General features: G+C 62.8%; 1 protein-coding gene across 1 annotated transcript in view; it reads left to right on the forward strand.

Annotated features, from left to right (window-relative positions):
- Nucleotides 1-5318: 5318 nt before the first annotated feature.
- The window catches only part of DUSP8 (dual specificity phosphatase 8), an 11085-nt gene continuing 1929 nt past the window's right edge, over nt 5319-14474 (forward strand). Inside the window, exons 1-6 of the mRNA XM_011988262.1 lie at nt 5319-5653; nt 7277-7415; nt 12830-12996; nt 13625-13784; nt 13979-14102; nt 14331-14468. Coding sequence (XP_011843652.1) covers nt 5423-5653; nt 7277-7415; nt 12830-12996; nt 13625-13784; nt 13979-14102; nt 14331-14468 — 959 coding nt within the window. The 5' untranslated portion in view covers nt 5319-5422. The remainder of the gene's footprint in view (nt 5654-7276; nt 7416-12829; nt 12997-13624; nt 13785-13978; nt 14103-14330; nt 14469-14474) is intronic.

Raw genomic sequence — 14474 nt, forward strand, 5'->3', positions numbered from 1 at the left:
CAACCTCGGCGCTGGGGGAGGGGCTGGCACAGCCAGGCTGCTGCAGCCACCTCGCTAGGCCCAGCTGCCCAGCCTGGGATGCGGAGCAGACCAGGTGGGGGTACCTAACGGTCTGGCTTGGAGGGGAGGGGGCAACAATAGGCCCAGCCCCCACAGGGTCACCCCTTCTGGGAGAATCTGCCTCCGTCTCCCTGCTCCGGGCTGTGTGTACGGGCCTCTGCTGAGGGGAATAGGGGCTCTGTGCTGCAGTGATGGGGGGCGGGGACGCTGTGGGATGGAGGAGGGGGTGGCAGGATGTAGTGTGGCTCCGCAGTGCTCTTGCTATGCAGCTTGGGGTGGGGGTGGGGTGCTGCAGGCCAGGGAAGCTCCTTTTGTGCCCCTGCGGGGGTTCCGAGGGGAGGTCCAAGCCCGGGCACTCTCCCTTGCCTCCCTTCTGGCACAGCCCACCCAGAGACACTGTTGCACCTAGGCGGTGCAGGGGTGAATGTAGCACCCCAGGCCCCCAGCCCTCCACCAGGAGGACAGTCCCATGTATTCACTGATAATAAGCACTGGATGCGGATGGCAGATCATGTGACCCCAGCTGGAAGTTCATCCTGAAGTCTCGCTGAAATACCTCCTGCTTCAGCCAGCCTGGGGCTGCAGGAGTGTGGCTGGGCAGGTTCTATTCCCCTGGTGCCCTCTGTCCTCGGGGAGGTTTCTGGGAATAAAGTCCCATGAACAGAGGTGCAGAAAGAAGCTTCGAGTCAGTCTCTGCTCCAGAACCCCTCTCTTCTCAGGCTGGGGCTGAAGTCAGGGCCCAGAGGCTGCCACTGGGCAGGTGTCTCGAAGGGCCTTCGGCTGGGGCCTGGTGAGACCTAGGTGTCACTTCTTGCAGAAGGCAAGGAAAGGGGCAGGCCCACAGCGAGAGAGAGGTGGTTCTGGACATGAGAACTGCACCGGCTGAGGCCCCCTCTGCTGGAGCTGCTCAGGGCAGTGAACCTTGGAAGCCCCAGGCTGATCCTGGTGTTTAGCGTGTGGCACAGTGACCAGGAGGAGGGACACAGGCCCGGTGGGAAGGGAGGGAACTTGGATATGTCCTCACAGCCCCCTGTGCCAAGCCCTCCCATCCCCTGCCCTACCCGGACCCTGTTCCTGGGATTGGAGGGAGCCCCCAGCCCTACCCCACTTTCTCCCAGGTCCACAGCTTCCCCAGGCCAGCGGAACAGAGTGTAGGCCAGCTTGGGTCCTGTACCACTAGCCCAGGGAGCTGAGGGGATGCAGGGATGAGGGCATTTGGGGGAGCCCAGTGAGGGAAGAGAGCTGACCTGCATGAGTGCAGGGTCCCTGCCTCCCAGAGTCGCCACCCACCAGTCTCTCCCCAGCCTCCTTATTGTGACGATTTCTGCCTTCAGAGGCATCCGTGGGTGACAGTGAGCCGGACAGCTCGAAGAGCCTGCCTAGGTGTAAGGGGGAGACACAGTCCCATCCCCCCATGCTTGACAGTCCTGGCAGCTATCTCTGAAGGTCATGAGTCCCCATTTCTAGGTGCTGAGCAGAAGGTAACGTGGCGAGGATGCTGTCAGTTGAGAGTTGGGGATGGCCTGGGACTCCCTGGTCCCATCTGTGCTCAGGGACAGGAATGTGCTGTGTAGAGGCGCTGGGTGTGGGAGTTCATGTGTGTAAGGAGTCTGGAGCTGGCCCCTGGGGTACTGGAGTCCTGGGGTTCTCAGGGGATTCTGCATACAGAGGGGAAGGACGTGCGTGTACTCTAGTGTACGTCCAGCACCACATGTGTGCACACATTCACGCGTGGGTACTTGCACACAGGGCAGGTGGATTGTGGGTAAGGGACACCAGTGTGTGGAATGGGTGTGCAAAGGGGTGTGTTCTGGCACACCTAGAGGGCAGTGTGCACGTAGCACCGGAGCCAGGCGTGCTGTGTCCCAGGGGAGGGTGGCTGCCTGGTGCCTCCTGGAAGGTGTGGGCCTGGGAGGAGCCTTCTTGTGACTTTGGACTTGGAAACTGCTTCCTCCTGGGCTCAAAGACCTTTGAAGAGGGTGTATGGGGCTGTGCCAGGGGGCATCCTGTTCCCAGCCCTGCCTGTCACCCCCCAGCCCCTAGGCACTGGAAGAGCAGGGCCACAAGTACTCAGGAGGGCTTGGCATGTGGGGCCGTGAAAGGAGAGGCGTGGAACCAACACCATTCACGTTTCCTTACCTCTGTTCCCACATGGCCAGTGCTGACCCCACTGATCTGCACCAGGCTGTCCTTAGTGTCTCCGTTCCCCACCCCACCCAACCTGCCCCATCCCTGGCATAGCTGGGCCCTGATCCTTAGCATCTGGGGAACCAGAGGTGAGGGACATGCCCCCCTGGGAGCTGTAGGTCCAAGGAGACCCTGTGAGGATGCTCTCCCAGAGGCCAGCACAGCACGGAGGCTTCCTGCAGGAGGGGACACCTGGTCAGCCCTTCGCAGTACAGAGAAGGCCTCCGAGGGGGTGGGGAGCCAGTGAGCTGCAGGGAGCGTGCTGGGCACAGCAGCTACTGGGAGTGGGAAGGAAGGTTAGGACCAGGTAGGGCAGAGGAGCGGAGGGGCTGAGGACTGGGCTCTGCACTGCCGGGCACCTGCCAGGGTGGGTGGAAGAGAGCAGGGAGGGGCGCGTGCCCACTCTGCAGAGGAGCCTGCTCCGTGGTGGTGGCTGCCGCAGGAGCAGCGGTTGCCTGGCACCTCTGCCGTTGCCATGACGACAGTGGAGGTGCTAACTTGCTAATGAATCCCCTTCAGCTGCAAATAACAATACTGTTGTGGGTGATAGGCCCAGCTCCAGCTCAGGGTTGCTTGGGAGGCAGAGCAGGGACAGGTAAAGGCCGGGACCCATCCTCCCGCCCCTCCAGCCCCTGCCCACTGCCCTGCAGCTGGACTTGCCCTCCTCCCTCCCCTCCCTCTGGGTCTCAGGCCTGGCTAGCTGTACCGAGTATCAGGACTCAAGGCTGTATGAAGCCTAGGCCCTGGCTACAGGGAGGACGAGGGGGGCCTCTTCTCACACCTGCCCTCCTCCCTGCACTGGCTGGTGTTTGCTTCTGTTGTTTTCAGTGACAGAGAATCCACCCCCACTTAACGGATGAGGACATTGAGGCCAGGGGCGGCTCCTCGAAGGACCCCCAGCCCAAGTGTCCTGCTACTGCGGCCTTCTGGGGGTTCTGGGCCTCTGAGCTGGGCCCAGAGCTGGGCCTCTGAGCTTGGGTGTTGTATGGGGCACCTGGAGCCGCTGTCTCCCCAGGACCACACATCTGGGCCCTCGCCTCTCACCACCTGTGCAAGTCTCAGGTAGAACTCAGGAAGGACAAACAGTTCATTGAGGCTCTTCTGTAGGCAGTCAGGGACCCCCTTGGCAGGCAGAGACCCTCCACAGCAGGCAGGCAGCAGGCTCTTTTGCTGTTGAACTTGCTGGGTCTGGCCCTGGGGTGGGCTCCCAGGCCTCGTTCCCCACCCTGTGGTGGAGGCTGGAGCACCAGCCCAGGAACGGTGTCTGAGTGGGATCCTGAGGCCCCGCTGACCAGGTGCCACCGCAGTCCCTGGTGTCAGCTGTGGGGTCAGCTGAGGCTGCCCGTCCACAGCCAGGTGTTTCCCTGGCCTCTGGCAGCAGGATGGGTGGTGGGAATGCACAGAGGCCTGAGCCTAGTCGAGGCGGGAGGGGCCAGGCAGGGGCCAAGCTTAAAGTGTCTGGAGAAGGAGAGTGAGTGGGTGGCTGGGGCTCCTGGGCAGGTAGGAGCTGGGACCTGCCCCTCAGTGTGGAGTCGGGGCTGGGCCAGGGACGAGGTCCACACCAGCCTTGCACCTGCTGCTCTGTGAACTCTCCCATTGGCCCCCGCCGGCCTGGTAGCTGACCTGGAGAGTCCAGAAATGGTGGTGGCCTCTGTCCCCAGCCTGCTGTTGGCAGTGCACGGGTGTCCTCAGGGTGGCTGCCCCCAGTTCCCCCTGTGGCTGTGGGTTGGGGGTCTGAATTGCTGAAGGTCCACTGCCCACCGTAGCCCGCTCTGCACAGCGCCCAGGGTGCACCCATCTCCCAGCCTTCCCTCACTCCTGAGCTGGGTGGAGTAAACTTCCTGACTGGCTGGCAGCTGTGGGGGCACAAGGGAGATGACCTTGCAGGAACACCCAGTGCCCATCTGTGTGTGACCCAGGTGTGGCCCAGGTCCCACCCTTGCCCCAAGCCTCAGTTTCCCCATAGTTGAAGCAAACTCATCATCCTTACACTGTGTGCCTCCTAGGGGCTGTGAGTCTAAAGTGGACCCAGAGGAAGGCCAGTCTTGACAGGTGACAGGGAGATGGGGCCCGGCAGTGGGGCAGTGACAGAGGCTTGTCACCAAGCCTGCAGGAGGAGCTTCCAGAGGCTCCATCCTCAAACATCCCTACTCCCCCTGCCTACCTGGCAGTCTGCCTTTGCAGACCATGCCAAGGGCCTGGTCCGTGCAGGGTACCCGACACTGACCTTCCTCCTAGGACTGCCCCACCCCTCCCATCCTGGGCCCCATCAGCCCCTGAAGGGGCTCCCTAGACCCCAGGCTCTGCTGGGGGAGGGGCACTCTGTGGGTGCGACGCACCCCTGCAGGAGCTGGGCACTCACCCCCAGCAGGCACGCGGCGTGCACTAAACCTCAGCCTGCAGGCCAGGAGGGCAGCAGTGGCAAAGGAGTCGTGCCTCCGTGCCCGAGCCCCTCCCGAACCCTCCTGCCATCCAGCTGCCCCCGGGAGCCCAGTCTCCAGTGGAGGCAGCCCCAAGGCCACCATCCACCAGGGGCTGGATTATCGGCTTATGGAGCTGCGCTGGAGTCAAGTCTGCAGGGATTGGACTCCCTGGGGAGTCCAGGGAGGGAGGGGCAGGTGTGAAGACAGCAAGCCTGGAGGAGGGCAGAGAGCTGGACCGTGAGGGAGGGTGAGGCGCCGTGCAGACCCCTGACTTGCTGGGGGTCCTGTGGTGGAAAAGATGCAGAGGTCACAGCAGGGAGATGCCTGTGTCCCAGGGATGAGATGGAATGTTCTGGAATGCCTAAGGGTGGGTGAACCCCAGGGCCTACAGGAAGAACCCCTGGCCTCGTCCAGCCCTCAGACCCTTCCCTGTGGGGCCCATTTGCCCCCCTCTGCCTTGTTGCATCCTGCTGCTGGCCTTGTGACCTCGACGGGGTCTCACCAGAGGGAGAAGGGTCCCCACGGGCACACGTTGGGCTCAGATGTCCTGGTGGGCGCAGGTCCCAGCTCCGATCTGTCCTGGGGAGCCTCTGGGTGCCACCCAGGGACCTGCAGCACTGCTGACCGTCCCCCTGTCCCTGCAGGTCCGGCACCATGTGCTAGGTCACTCCCAGCGCAAGGCCACACCTGGGCCGTCGGAGCAGCCCCCCCTCACTTCAGGGGTCACCCTCCCCAGCACCCATTGCCCCACCATGGCCGGGGACCGGCTCCCGAGGAAGGTTATGGACGCCAAGAAGCTGGCCAGCCTGCTGCGGGGCGGGCCTGGGGGGCCGCTGGTCATCGACAGCCGCTCCTTCGTGGAGTACAACAGCTGGCATGTGCTCAGCTCCGTCAACATCTGCTGCTCCAAGCTGGTGAAGCGGCGGCTGCAGCAGGGCAAGGTGACCATTGCGGAACTCATCCAGCCGGCTGCACGCAGCCAGGTACCCAGCCCACTGCCCGCCAGGCGTGCACCACCTCCAGGGTCCATGGCTAAGGGGCCCTCAGCTCGGGCAGCACCCCCTCCTCTGCCCTCCGGTCCAAATTCGGCTCCTTGGGGTCATAGCCGGGGACGTGTGGAGCAGCCCCCCGGCACTTGCCTCTCACCACTGCCTGTTGCCCCTGCTCAGGGCACCCCCCCACATACTCCCGCAGCACCCCTCCCTACCCTCCCTCCAGGGCCTCCTCGCTCAGCTCCTGCACGGAGGTGCCGGGCCCTCCCCACGCAGATAGGACTGTGTGGCCGGGGCTGGCCCAGGTTCACAGAGGGCAGCCGTGAACAGAAGAGCAAGGTGTGACCACATGGCAGTGGGAGCAGCCCAGCTGGCCTGCACGGGACAGGGACAGCTGTGTGGCCCACTCCCCCTGCTGTGAGGACAGGAGGGGTGGTCAAAAGGCACACGTGAGCAGTCGGTGTCCCTGTCCCACAGCTCCCCCCAGCCCGCAGAGTATTCGGGGACCCAGAATTCTCTCTGTGGCCCCCCAGGAATATCCTTCTGGGGAAGGACAGCTCATTCTGCCCAGGACCATCAGGTGCAGCTGGGGAGGGGCCAGCGGGGCTGTTGACCTGTGAAGGTGGCGGCACCTCCTCTTTCCACTGCCTCACAGGGGGACGAGGGAGACAAGCTCTTGGCACTGGAGGCTTTGAGAGGGGTCTGGGTCACTGATACGCCCTGTTCAAAACTGGGAAATGGGAGGACTCAAGTGGGATGGCCACTGGCCAGGAGTCTGCCCGCCCCAAGGCCAGAAGCTGCTCCCTTTGGCTTCCAACAAGGGGAATCCGGTGATTAATGACCCCCAGCGAGGACTCCCGGCAGAGTGCGATCCCATTGGCTGCCGATGACGTCACCCCAGCCTGGGGTTGGCGGCTCAGCTGGCTTAAGGGCTGAGTGTGCTTTCAGGGCGGGGGCACCGGTGCTGTCTGAGCAAAAGCCGCTCAACATCTGGGCCGGCCCTTGGGGTGGGGGAGGAGGGCAGGAGGAACCCAGCTTCCAGCTACTGCCTCCAGAATTGGTGCAGGGGCCTGGGGTCCTGCTTCAGCCCTCTGTTTCTCCGCTGGGGGTTGGGGAGGGGATAGGGTGGGGAGCAGAATTGCTGGCTGCAGAGTTAGCCCCACTGAGAGCCCACACCCAAAGGCATCTGCCTCTGGAATCCCTGAAATGGGCTGAGCTTCCCTGTCCCTCCACCACCCCAGGAACCCAGCCAGGTCCTATGCTGGGCTCCCATTGCACTCACCTGTGTCTCCTCCACACGGGCCTGGCCCAGAGTACCCGTGCCCTTCACCCATGTGCATGGCATGGGGGCACAGCTGCGCAGGGCAGGAGCCCATCCCTGCGGGCCCCCATGGCCTGCTGTGTGGTGTGGGTGTGTGCACCTGGGCCTTTGGCAGATGGAGAGTGTGTGAGGTGCGTGACCGCACCTGCCCTCCCCTCCAGGCAGCAAGGTGACAGCTGCCTGCCTCCCATCATCTGATGCCCTTACTATTCCCTTGGGCCAGTGCGGCTGGGACAGGGCCAGGGCATTGAGAGGTGGAGGCAGCATGCTGACCTCTGCCCCATGGCCCCCAGGTGGAGGCCACAGAGCCACAGGACGTGGTGGTCTATGACCAGAGCACGCGGGACGCCAGTGTGCTGGCCGCAGACAGCTTCCTCTCCATCCTGCTGAGCAAGCTGGACGGCTGCTTCGACAGCGTGGCCATCCTCACGGGTGAGTCTGGGACCCATGCCTCCCTGAGGCACTCCCTCCGCCAGCAGTGGGGCTGGGGCTGGGGCGCCAGGGAAGCGTCTCCTGGGCACAGGGGCATCTCCATACATTGGTAGTTCTTTTTTTTTTTTTTTTTTTTTTGAGACGGAGTCTCACTCTGTCGCCCAGGCTGGAGTGCAGTGGCGTGATCTCGGCTCACTGCAAGCTCTGCCTCCCGGGTTCATGCCATTCTCCTGCCTCAGCCTCCCGAGTAGCTGGGACTACAGGAGCCGCCACCATGCCCAGCTAATTTTTTGTATTTTTAGTAGAGACGGGTTTTCACCGTGTTAGCCAGGATGGTCTGGATCTCCTGACCTCGTGATCCGCCCGCCTCGGCCTCCCAAAGTGCTGGGATTATAGGTGTGAGCCACCGTGCCTGGCCACATCTGTGGTTCTTGAGGCCCCAGCATCCTCTCCCCAGGACCCCCACACTTCAGGACCCACCAATGAGTCTATCCTCAACACAGAAGGAAACCTCACAGTACAGCTGGGCTCTGGAGGTGTAGGGCGAGGCATGCAGGCTGGGAGCCCCTCCCCCTCCCGGGGCTCCTGTCAGAAGCGGGAGGCAGAGGCCCCGTCCTCTGGAAACTCAGTTGGAGCCGTGGGGTCCCGAGGAAGTCCCCCTGCCCCCAAAAACCCAGCTAAGTGCAGGTTGCCTGGCAACAGCCTGGCATCAAGGCTGCTCACTGGGTCCCAGTAGACAGCCTCCAGGGATCCCTGTGGCCCAAAAGCAGCCTGGGCAACGGGCCCTAAGCCCTGGAGGCAGGGAAGCCACCTCCCTACACATACTGATACACTCACACACATTCTCACACATACTCTCACATACACTCACACACTCACACACACTCACACTCACACACTCTCACATACACACACTCACACACATACTCTCTCACACACACACACACATACACTCACACTCATATAACACACACGTGCACACACACATTCATACACACTCATACACACACGCACACTCATACTCACACATACATACACTCACACACTCACACTAACACATACACATGCACACTCATACACTCACACACACACACACATACACTCACATACACTCTAACACTCATACGCACACTCATACACACACACACACATACACTCACACACCACACACACACGCACACTCATATACACTCACATTCTCACACACACACACTCGTGGTCCCAGAGGGTTCTTTCTTCCCTTGGGCTGTGACTGAGGGTGTGTCTGTAGAATCCACTTCCTGGGGTCGGCCCAGGTCCCAGAACCCGGTGGAGCTGGCCTGTCCCAGGGACGTGCACCCTCCCCTACCCAGGTCTGGGGTCTTTGTCTAGGCTCCTGCCACCTGGCCTGGGTTACCAGGAGCTGTGCCAGGCAAGCAGAGGGCATGGGGGACTGTGGGGTGCAGGCGTGGTGGGGTGGGGAGTGGGCAGCCAAGCCAGGCCGTTGGCCCTGTGTCCAATGGAAGCAGGTGCCTTCAACCCAGCCTGAGGGCGACTGTAGGCAGATGAGGGGGTAACAGCCACTTTGACCAGGCCGACCTCCCGAGATGCCATGTCCTGGGACCTGAAGGGCACCCGGAGGCTCGAGGGTGGTCCGGTGTCCTGGGCAAGAGCATTGAGGCCAGGCTCCCTCCCCACCTGTCTGTGTGTAAGTCCAGCACCCTGCATTGTTGTGTGGTCCTGGTCATGGTCAGAGGGTGTCTGTGCATCTGTGCATGACTCTGGGCGTCTGGTGACCAGCATCTGCCTCTGCGTGTGTGTATGTGAGCATGTGTGTGTATGTGTGTGTGCATGGATGTGTGTGCATGTGTATATGCATGTATGTACATGTATGTACATGCAGGTATATTTGTGTATGTACTCGCCTGTGCCTCTCTGGTGAGATTTGGTTTTTGTATACATATGTGTGAACTCTCAGAACCAGAAGCCATAGAATGACGCACTCTGATCCAACCTTCATCCCCTAGGTTAAGTTTGAGGGCGGAACTAGTGGGTAGGGGAGGGGAGAGAGAATAGTTTGGGGCTTTTTACAGCTCACCAGGTGTAATAGGACCCCTCCCAAGGGCCAGTTTGCTGCCCTAGCCAGGAATGGGAGCCAGGAGGCCCTTCTCGGAGGTTGCGAAGGGTCTCAGAGTGGCACCTCCCTACCCCCAGGCGAATCCCAGGAAAGTCCCGAGCCTGGAAGGGCCTGTCTCCCTCAAGGCCAGAGTGGGATGGTTTGCGGGGTGGGGCCCTCACCCAGCACTGGTGGGTGGGACAGCATGGGTGTGCAGGTGGATGTGGGTGTGGGTGTGGGCATGGGAGGGGCCGGGCCTGGGCTGGGATTTGCCAGGAGGGCACTCCCGGGGCCTGGTCATGCCCGCCGACTCTCGGGACCCTCTGAGCTGCCTTTCTGTGCTGACATCTGCCCTGCAAGGTTGAGGCTGTGTCCCCTTTTCTCCAGAAGCGCAGCTGCCAAGGAGCCCCAGGCCCCATGGTGTCGCGTGGGTTCATGGCAGCACCCAAGCCGGCCCACGGGCTGTGCCCTCAGACTCCCTCCCTCCCTGTGGTGGGCACAGCCCCTGCTCTGGCTGGCTCTTCGAAGAACCAGGGAGAGTGGGAAAGAATATATTGGGTGGGGCAGGGGTGCTGCCCCTCACCCAGGAGAAAGGACATTCCGGGATCCCGCAGCACAAGTGACACAGTTCCTTGGCCCATTTGCGGGGACAGCAGAGGCCGGAACGTGAGGAACAAGCCTCTGTCCTCCCCACAACAGGGCAGGTTTGCGGGAAGCGGGAGAGAGTGGTGGGACAGGCCGTGCTGGGGTCCCAGGACTGCTGTGAACCCCACCTCCGCCTGCCACTCCTCTTCCCCCACTCCAGCTGTGCTGCTCACAATGCTGAGGGGCAAGCGGCACGGGATGGGAGAGGGTCCTGGCCCTTTAAGCAGCAGCCTGCAGTCGGCCTTGGACCCTCAGCTGGGCAACTGCACTGCAAGTGGGTGGGGTGGCGGCCCCCGCCCTGGCAGGGAGTCCGGGGGTCACGGAGGTGGTGGGCAGAAGCGTTTCTGTAACTGTGGCCATAGGCGCTTGCAGGATCTCCCAGGTGGCATGGGGCGGGCACACATCCTGGTACACACGCCTTTTTTCAAGTCTGGGATTTCATTGTGAATAGCAGGTGAACTGCAGGCACCACCCCAGCAACCCCCGAGTCGGAGAGCAGGGATACTGGGAAGGTGCCTCTGGAGATGCCTGGGGGTAGGGGTGCCTCCCCAGGGCCCAAAGAGTGCTGGGACCTACAAAGGGTCCACTGAATCCCAACACCCCTCGCTTATTACTCACCCCCCAGAGCCTGAGTGGTTCTGACATCCCTGAAGCCTCGGTCCCTGCTAGGCCTGGCGTCCACAGTGGGGTCTGTAGGGACATCCACACTACCTGCTCCACCTGGGGAGGTCCTGGGAAGCTTCCCGGGGAATTGCTGCCACAGCTGTCAGGTCTCTGCACCTGTCCAGAGACTTCCCTGCCTTTACCTCCTTTGGGAGAGGTGGGAGAGTTCTGATGGAATCCCCACCACCACCACCACCACCACCACCTCCTCTGGCCAGGCCCTGGAGAAAGCAGAGAGTAAGGCACAAAATCCCTGGGAGAGGTACGGGGACGAGGAGAGGCAGCAGGTGCCAGAGGAGTCTGCAGGGAAGTGGTGCAGCCCCTCCCCCTCCCTGGGGCTGTCCTGCAGCAGGAACATCCAGGGCTCCCCCAGCTCAGAACAGTGAGCGGAAGCTACAGTGCCCAGCCCGGCCTCTGCTCAGGGGAACCTGCAAGCTGGGGTGTCGTTGGTAACAAGTCACCTACCTGCTTCCCCCTGTCCAGCCAGCAGATTCCCACAGAAGGGACTGTTCCTCCAAGGCTGCTGCCTCAACCCACCCAGCCTGGAGCTTCTCCCATCTCCACAGGCCCCCAGCGTCACGCCCTTTTTAGGGACACGGGGAGCTGGCACAGCAGGCGTTCTGGTTAGGGGTTCGCACACACTCCCCTCTCCTCAGGAGTTATCCAGGGTGGCTGTACTCCACCCAGCAGGGGAGGACGGAGAGTGGAGGAGCCCTGGGGGCACGCGGGGCAGGCAGCGGGCACCCACTGCACATGTGGCACCAGCCTCTTCTGCAAACCAGGACAAAAAAGAGCCCTGGGGTTCCCAGGCCCTGAGTCCCCGCAGTCACTCCCCTGCCTCGTACGGTGGGATAGGGCAGGCCTCAGCCCAGCTGCCTCAGGCTCTGCACAAGCAGGAGCTGGCTTGCCATGGGGCTCGTATCCTGGGAAGTGTCACCGGGGTGGCGCTGGGCCGTGCTGGCCCCACCCTCCCAAGAGCTGGCAGCCACCAGGTAGGTGCTGCCCAGTTTCTGGTCCACCTCGGTGGTCACCCCAACCAGGTCAGGGGCAGCCAGGTCCATTCTCACCATGTGTCTTCGTGCTCATTATCTTCTTGGAGCCGCACGATGCCGTGCGGCAGGCAGGAGGAGGAAGCAGAGACCAGAGCCAAGGTGTGCACTGCCCATGGTCACTAAGTCAGACATCCAGGGATTCACACTTCAGTCTTTCCAGCTGGTGCGGGGCAGAGGATTTCCTCCCACCAGCCTATGGCCTCGGACTTGGATGTGTGTGGAAGGCAGCAGCACACGCCGGTCACATGTGCAGTGGGTGCCCACTGCCTGCCCCGCGTGCCCCCAGTGCCCAGGGCTCCTCCACTCTCCGTCCTCCCCTGCTGGGTGGAGTAGAGCCATAACCAGATGGCAAATGCCCCCAGGGCTGTGCCAGGGTGATGTCATGCCTGGTGAGGGGGAGGGCCTCTCGGAAGCCCTGGCCTCCTGGTCCTGGCACCTAAGCCCAGGCCTGGGGCTCCCAGCCAGCTGGAGGCAGGGAGGCATTGCATCAGCGCAGGGGAGGAGGAAGGCCCAGCCTGGCTCCCGGCCGTGGGTATGGGAGACGGGGGTGCTCACGAGGGCCTCTCCTCTGGGCTGTGTGACCCACACCCTCAGCAGGAGACTCCTGTGACCTCTGAGCCTGCCCCCGCCTGGGTCCAGCGCCTGCCGCGCTGGCCAGCCACCTCAACCCCACCTTTACCGGCATCATAGCAGCGTCCTCAGCTGGGTCAGGCCCTAATTAGCATGAGGAGGAATGTGGGCGTAGGTGTGGGCTGTAAATGTGTGGCAGCACCCCCTCCCCCACCGCGGCCAGAGCAGGTGCGCTGCCAGAGGCTTGCTGGCTGGGCTGAGGCTTGGGTCTGAGCTGGGTGTGACTGATCCTCAGCAGTAGATGGGGTGCCCTAGGTGGACAGGGCACCCTAGGCGGACGGGGAGGCCTAGGTGTTCTCTCAACCCACCTGACGGGCCTCCTCCAACAGGGGGCTTCGCCACCTTCTCCTCCTGCTTCCCCGGCCTCTGCGAGGGCAAGCCTGCTGCCCTGCTACCCATGAGCCTCTCCCAGCCCTGCCTGCCTGTGCCCAGCGTGGGCCTGACCCGCATCCTGCCTCACCTGTACCTGGGCTCGCAGAAAGACGTCCTGAACAAGGTGTGTGTGCAGTGGACTTGGGGGGCGGTCAATGGGAAAGGGGCAGGAGCTCCAGGGGCAGCTTAGCAGCAGCGTGGGGGATGAGAGAGGAAAGGAGCTGAAGGCAGTGGATGAGCTGGGTGTGGGAGAAGCATGGGTGGGGGCCCAGGAGGACCCCAGGTTCCCCACCCCTGCCCCCGGCAGGACCACAGCAGGGCTTGGGGGAGGGCCCAGCAGGGCTTGGGGGAGGAGCGGGAAGCTGGCATGCCAAGCTTCGGATGTCACTGGGCCCCTGTCCAACTCTGAAAGAATCCCGTGTTTTAAACATGGTGACGAGGGAAAAGGGTAAAAGCCACCACCCAGGCAACCATAAAATTCCTAGGAGCCCACCACCGGCCATGGGTGGGGCCTGCAGATGGAGGCCAGCCATGCCCCCACCCCCCGCACAGGCCCAGGGTGCCAGGGTGGACCAGAGAGGCCTCCTGGGCCCACCCCTGGATACACTGGGATCCGTGACAGGTTCCAAGGCTCCCAGGACCACCCCAGGATTCTAAAGGCCCTCCTGACGGCAGGGCAGGAAAAGCCTCCGCCTTCACTCCCGCCCCCAGCTTCTCCCACCCCTTTCCAACCCGTCCTCCCGCCCCTCCAGGATCTGATGACGCAGAATGGAATAAGCTACGTCCTCAACGCCAGCAACTCCTGCCCCAAACCTGACTTCATCTGCGAGAGCCGCTTCATGAGGGTCCCCATCAATGACAACTACTGTGAAAAACTGCTGCCTTGGCTGGACAAGTCCATCGAGTTCATCGGTGAGCCTGCGGCGGGCGGAGGGCGGGGGCCTGGCTAGAGGAAGGCTAGAGCTGGGCGTGGCCACAGGCACAGGAGGGGTCCCGGGGAAGTAGCCCGAACTGTTGGCAGTCGGGCAGGTGGGGTCCCCTCCCTGGGCCAGGGAGAAGCTGTGCAGGCTTAGCCCTCACCTGGCCCCCATGGCCCACCTGCCCAGATAAAGCCAAGCTCTCCAGCTGCCAAGTCATCGTCCACTGTCTGGCCGGCATCTCCCGTTCTGCCACCATCGCCATCGCCTACATCATGAAGACCATGGGCATGTCCTCCGACGACGCCTACAGGTACCGCCTTCCCCAGTCACGCACTTGTGACTCACGGCATCACCTGCCTTCCCTCGGCTGCCCAGTTGCACCAGAATGGCCCCACCGTCCAGGACCCCTGGCAAGGGAGGAGGGCCTGAGACCAGCCTGGCGCACATGAGCTCATGGGTGCCCAGTGGGTGGTGTCAGGTGGGCAGCCTGGCCCTGGCGGGCGCCTGGGACTAAGCCTCTCCCCCTGCCCCCACGCAGGTTCGTGAAGGACAGGCGTCCGTCCATCTCGCCCAACTTCAACTTCCTGGGCCAGCTGCTGGAGTACGAGCGCAGCCTGAAGCTGCTGGCCGCCCTGCAGAGCGACGCGGGCACCCCCTCAGGGACGCCGGAGCCTCCGCCCAG

This window comes from Mandrillus leucophaeus, unplaced genomic scaffold, assembly GCF_000951045.1.
Source record: "Mandrillus leucophaeus isolate KB7577 unplaced genomic scaffold, Mleu.le_1.0 Scaffold325, whole genome shotgun sequence".
In the NCBI taxonomy this organism is placed as follows: domain Eukaryota; kingdom Metazoa; phylum Chordata; class Mammalia; order Primates; family Cercopithecidae; genus Mandrillus; species Mandrillus leucophaeus.